Source organism: Scophthalmus maximus, chromosome 14 (assembly GCF_022379125.1).
Source record: "Scophthalmus maximus strain ysfricsl-2021 chromosome 14, ASM2237912v1, whole genome shotgun sequence".
NCBI classification, from domain to species: domain Eukaryota; kingdom Metazoa; phylum Chordata; class Actinopteri; order Pleuronectiformes; family Scophthalmidae; genus Scophthalmus; species Scophthalmus maximus.
Window position 1 is genome coordinate 2,925,137 of NC_061528.1, and position 6,002 is coordinate 2,931,138.

Here is a 6,002-nt window from a genome sequence, read left to right on the forward strand (position 1 = left end):
TTGCGATTAGAATTTGCTCTTTCGAATTTGAGAAACTTCAATGATGAATTCATGAATTTGTGAAGTGTCAAGTGAAAATCAGCTTTGAATTCAGAAGCACAAAAATTCACATGGATAATTTCAATGCTGAAAATTCAAAATTCCGTGCCTTTTAAATTTCAAAGTCTGGTGAGACAGATTTGCTTTCATACTCGGTCTGCCTTTTAATCAATCTTGTAACTTTCCCGAGAGCACCGAGGAAAACAGCTTCACGCTGGACAATGCACTTCCTTGGTAAGAGCAACACGCCTGCCCCGACATTGTTGTCTCTGCTCCCAGGGGGCGCTGCAACCGGACAAACAAAGCAGGCAATTGCCTGTGGGCCCCCCGAGCCGAGAACGGCTGATTTCGTGAGTCCATAGCAATGAAAAATTTGTGTGAACCCCCTTTTAAATTCAATGATCGGCTATCTGCAGGAGGCTGCAACAACAACACGGTCAGAAACCCCCTAATGAGGCCCCACAGCAGCACAGCTCTGTGCCAAAGGCTTCGTAGTATCTCATAGGTTTGGTTGAAAACTAGAAAGTCTAAATGAGGTGCCTGCACTTAAACTTTACTACTTTACTTTATGTATGTATATGCACAATAGGCACAGTTTGTCTGTAAACGTGTGAATTGTGAAGTTGCCTGTTGGTTATGGCTTTTATTTACTGAAGTTATGAATCATAAATTGCATATTGTGATAAAGTCTCTCCTTCGCCTCAGTAAAATGAAATATATGTATATATAAAGCAACTGACACTGAGATGTTTTTCTTCATCAGTGATTTTCACTACTACAAAAGATATAATGCTTTTTTATTTTTTCATACATTTGCATTCATCACGTTTCATGTTCCGTGTCAGGTTCCCACTGTAATCTCTGTAATATACATGATAGTTTCACTTTCATTAACATAAATTTATCATAAGTCATAACTCCTGTGTAAACGTAACACATGAAGGGAAACAGTGTTTTTGCTACAACTGATATGAAATGAAATTAAAATGTCTTTGCCTTGGTTCAATTATTTGCTTTATAGATTAATATCAGAATGATATTAAAGAACAATAAAGAGAAAAAGAAGGTATGGAACTGCAACCCTGTCTACAAGAAATTGCATTTACATGTATATTACCAGTGTTTCTTTCCAATTACATCGCCCGCACAGACATATCAACTCCCTGGATCATGTGGGTTTTTTGATTGAATGATGTGCTGCATTTATCTACAGTAGGACTTTGACCCCAGAGTCGGGGTTTCAGTCAGTGTCCAGTCAGTGGTTTGGTTTTAAAGGCATTTTGTTTGAAAGATCACAGTTTCAGTTAATTGCCAACTACGTTGGGTCTCCTGCTTCAACTCCACAAGAATGTTTCTGTTGATGATTCATCTCACAATTTCTGATCTTTCTTGAAACAATTTCATCTTAATGCAAACTCCTCTCCATTATAAACAGCTAACAATACGTTTGTGAGTAGTTGGAAAGGTTTAAATTCCTACGACACAGTATTTGTGAATAACATACCAAGCTCAACAGTCACAGGGTGAAGGCGGCCCCTCGGTGCGCTTTTCATTAACTTCCACTCGTCGAGTCGAAATGACAACATCACACTGGTCAAAGGTAAAAAACTGAAAGAAGAAAACCTCCCACCTTCAGCTTCAATCTGGTCATTCGGGACAGAGAAGGGTTCAAGCTCAAGGTGAGTCTTCCTCATAAAACTAACTCAAAATAAAATGCTTGTTTATGCAATTTTCTAACATTTTCTTGAATACAATTTTGTTTTACCTTAGAAATACAAAGAAATAAGAGTATTGAAAACTTTATTATTATTTGAACTCTTGCATGTTCAGCTGACCAACTGTGCACTGGGCTAGACTCTTAAGGTAATGTTTATATGGAATTGCTTTATTGGAAGTGTACAAATTTTATTTTGTCTCTATTTCTAGTCAGATAATATGATAAAGTCCATTTATTTCTGTCTTTTCACACCAGGCGATGGAGGAGGACAAACCATGGGCGCTGGACTCCGAGGTGGGGGGCGAGTTCGGTTACCTTGAAGAGCAAGCGGACATACTCAGACACTTCCTGATCATCTCTCACAGGGACCTCCTGCAAAACCCTGAGCTCCACGGCCCCAAAATCCAGGCCCTGCTCATGTGGAAGTACTGCCCTACTGCGGAGCCCGCGCTGCTCGGTCTGCTCCCCTCCCTCAAAGTGGTCGCCAGCGGGGGCGTGGGCACCGACCACCTGGACGTGCCCTTCATCAGCGGACTCGGGGTGAAAGTGGCCAACACGCCCGGCGTGGTCAGCGACGCCACGGCAGATTTTGCCATGGGTCTGCTCCTGGCGTCGGCCCGCGAGATCCTCGAGGGTGAGAGGACCGGTTCACCGATGGCAAAACAGTGATCGTGCAGTTCCATAGCTGAGACTACACAGCTCTTTACTCTCAAACAAGTTCATGGGTTTTACGCTCCCTTTGTCCAAAACACACTCCCCCGCAATGGGTATGCCAATACCTGCGCTACGCAGAAGGTGTATTGTAATCGGTGGCATTTGTCTGTCTGTCATGGCCATAACTCAGGCAGTTTTAAACTAATTTGGATTATTGGCAAGTTAGACTCATGCTACTGATTACATTTTTTTCATATGCATCAAATGTAAAGGTCACAACATGTGGTCTAATGCAAAGAGTAAACCTTTTGGATTTGGACCAAACTTTTGAGATACACATTTCTCTCAGAAATGAGCAAGGTCGGCCAAAAGCACAAGTCCACCATCAACCAAAGTAACTTGTAAAGTCCGCCGCTGAGCAAAATTTTGGCTATAACTCCATGAGAATTTTAACCAATCATCATAAATCTTGATAGAATATCTTCAGGCCATGGTCCAGATTTCTCAAAAACCTGAAACCGCCTCATTGCTGCTTGCAGATTTAATTCATGCCGATAAAGTTACTTCCCTCTGTTGAGAGCAAAAAGGCTACAACCCTACTATTGCCGGTTGCGGCTTTGATTACACATGTTCTTGTACAATATTGATATTCATAACTACACCACACATTAACTACAACACACATATGCCCACAAAATAGATATAGTATGGTATTACAATCTCATTTTACAGTGGCATTGTCAATGTATTATTATTTTTTGCTGGCCTGCATAATTGTAAAGTTGTAATAATTTTGAAATGTCAGTACTCATAGCATTGTAGAACCTTTAGATTTTAGAGGGATTCATATTTAAGACTGAATTTTTCCTATTTTATTTTTTACTGGTCAAAAGATGCAGACAACTGTAGCAGACATGTAGGCTTTTATAAAAGAAAAAGAAAAATACTGACCTTTAGTCACTTTTTCCTCATAGGTCATCAAATAGCTATGGACCCAAACACCGTCCACATACCGCAAAGCCTGATGGGAGTTGAAGTCACAGGGTCGACGCTGGGGATTATTGGAATGGGAGATATTGGCTACAAAATTGCCCAGAGAAGCTTTGGATTTGAAATGAAGATACTGTATCACAACAGGACCAGAAGGTACTGTAATATGATGTGTTACATATACATACACTATTGATCAGGAGTTACCACAAACACACTCTTGTATGTTCTCCTCAGGAGTGTAGAAGACGAGCGGGCAGTTAGAGGAAGTTATTGCGAGAGGCTGGACGACCTGCTGAGGAGGTCGGACTTCGTCGTGGTAGCCGTCAAACTGACCTCGCGCACGACGGGCCTCATCGGCCGCAGAGAGCTGTCCCTCATGAAGCCCTCGGCGACTCTGGTCAACATCAGCAGAGGTGAGAATAATGTGCTCCTCGACCTGAATTGATCTTGATTCATTTGTAATTGAAACTCTCTGCTCGCGTCTCAGGTCAAGTTGTGGATCAGGACGCTTTAGTCGAAGCTCTGCAGTCGGGAGGTATTCGCGCTGCGGCGTTAGACGTGACTCATCCCGAACCTTTACCGAGGTCTGGTCTCTCAGAATAGAATAATCTACTACTGTAGTGTTCCACTAATGGATTACTCACTCCTCACAACTCTTCCTCCCTATCTTGTGCAGGGATCACCCCCTCCTCGGCCTGCCGAACGTGCTGATCACCCCCCACATCGGGACCAACACAAACAACACGGCGAGAGCGATGGTGGAGAGGATGGTAGAAAACGCCCTGGCTGCGGTGAAAGGCTTACCTGTTCCGAACGAAGTCAGGTCACAGTCACAGTGACCGAGCTTGTTCGGCTGAGTCACAAGTTCATTCAGTCTTTCTGTAGAGGGTGGGCTGGGATTGTAGACGTCGTCTAAGATGTCATGAAAATAAAATGTGAAACAAGTCAAGTCACGAGTGGATTTGAAGTATATTAGCCAAGTCAAGTTGACTGAAGTGATGTACAATAAAAACATGAAGAGAAATGCAAGAATACAATAAAATAGAATATAACAAAAGGCTAAATTGAATTTTAAAATGACCCTTAAAAGCCTGAGAAAACACAAGGTTTCTTATCCTTCTTAGACACCGGGTCTGGAAAATGAAGCCAATATTCTCCTTAATGACCAGCAGAGGGTGACTCCACTGGTTTTTCTTGAGGTGTTCATTGTTCAGTCTCTAGCTTAAGTCTTCTACAATACAGTGCAATGTTCATTTAGTGCACTGTGTGCATTGCAGCGCAGTGGATACTGCGTGATTGACAGCTAGCACCGTCCAATGGGTGACGTCTCGGTGGGTTGCCACTTGGCTTTAACACCCATCATCAATCAGGTGTATTGAGTATGTAACTAATTTAACTATGTAACTAATGTAACTAACAAACTTTTTTTCGTCTCCAAGGTCAGAGACGAAAGGTTGCTGAGGGCCTTAAAATTGAAAAATCCAAAAACAAAATATTTTTTCTATATTCTTGAGGTTAAGGGAAAAGGGAGAATTTTTGGTTGAATACTGAAGAATTAGAAGCGTGAGACAGGGCGTATTTACTATGTTAAACTTTAACTGAAACTAAACTAATCTTTGGACACTTTGTCCAAAGACAAATGTGAGTAGCAATGTGAGTACGACTTGTGCGCTGGACAAAAAGTTACCGCCTCCATTACTGAAAAAAACAACAACATTGTCAGTAAGTGAACATAATGGAGGTGGCAATAGTTGGTAGGTGACAGCGGTGATAACATTTTGCAAAACCTTTACATTGCATCTAAAATGTTATATTGTATTATATTGCCTCAAATATTGACAATAATCTCACCCGTTCTCAGTGTAATTTTGGCCATTATACTTCATTTGACTGAACTGAACACTCTGCCGTTAAGAAGAATGAGTAATTCATATGGACTCACAAGAGTGCAGCATTTTTTTCTGCCTCCCAGTCGCTCCGAGTTTTCATCCATATGCGGAGAAAAACGCTTGATTACAAAGCGAGGAAGTTGAAGGTCATGTTTTGAAACGCCAAGGCCCCGGCCGCGCTGTGGCCAAATGAGGCTCTCGAGACCAGCAATGTGAGGAAAGACATCGGGTAAAGGCTGCCACTCACACTATATCTATGATCGTATTTTAAAAAGGGCACGGCTGTCTGGAAAAATGAAGGGCACCCTTTCGGCGGGCGGGCGGGCCCCTCACAGTGGGGCCTCCCAGAAGCCCACGGAAGCGGCCGACTCGGGCCGGGGCCGTTTCCCTCAAGGCTGCTCCTATAAACTGTGGCGGTGTCCCTCATGGTGAGAGCTACATTAGTCCGTCTCAAACGTGACCTCGCGCAAAAACTAGGTGCCCTTGAGATCTTTTCTCTACCCACAATGCCTCTGTAGTCAATTAATCACTGCTTTTTTTTTCTTCTCCATTTTTATTTTTAATATAGGCATATTTGAACCTGGCGTTCAATCATTTGCATTCAACGGCCCCATTAGTGTGGCGTTCAAATTGCAAGGAGAGGACGGGCTGAGGATATTAAATTGTTCTCCTCATTTTAATAACATGAATTTTGGGGAGGTTGACTGTAA

The 6,002-nt window shown here is 42.4% G+C and overlaps 1 protein-coding gene across 2 annotated transcripts; it reads left to right on the forward strand.

Moving 5' to 3' along the window:
- Positions 1-1,561: 1,561 nt before the first annotated feature.
- On the forward strand, positions 1,562-4,352 carry LOC118283167 (probable 2-ketogluconate reductase). 2 transcript variants are annotated; one of them, XM_035604895.2, is made up of 7 exons: positions 1,613-1,718; positions 1,870-1,902; positions 2,012-2,390; positions 3,385-3,556; positions 3,638-3,816; positions 3,891-3,987; positions 4,080-4,352. In XM_035604895.2, exons 3-7 carry the CDS (start codon positions 2,015-2,017, stop codon positions 4,240-4,242), a joined length of 987 nt encoding a protein of 328 aa, XP_035460788.2. In that variant the 5' UTR covers positions 1,613-1,718; positions 1,870-1,902; positions 2,012-2,014; the 3' UTR covers positions 4,243-4,352. The 2 variants fall into 2 exon arrangements, with proteins under 2 accessions (XP_047193462.1, XP_035460788.2); XM_047337506.1 differs by lacking the exon at positions 1,870-1,902 and having other exon boundaries at positions 1,562-1,718.
- The last annotated feature ends 1,650 nt before the right edge of the window (positions 4,353-6,002 follow it).

What these genes read in the sequence shown, in the direction of transcription:
- LOC118283167 (XM_047337506.1), top strand. Translation starts at nt 2,015, where the DNA reads ATGGAGGAGGACAAACCATGGGCGCTGGACTCCGAGGTGGGGGGCGAG. An exon ending in TATCACAACAGGACCAGAAG is followed by an intron (nt 3,557 to 3,637) that starts GTACTGTAATAT and finishes TGTTCTCCTCAG; the next exon opens with GAGTGTAGAAGACGAGCGGG. An exon ending in CATCCCGAACCTTTACCGAG is followed by an intron (nt 3,988 to 4,079) that starts GTCTGGTCTCTC and finishes TATCTTGTGCAG; the next exon opens with GGATCACCCCCTCCTCGGCC.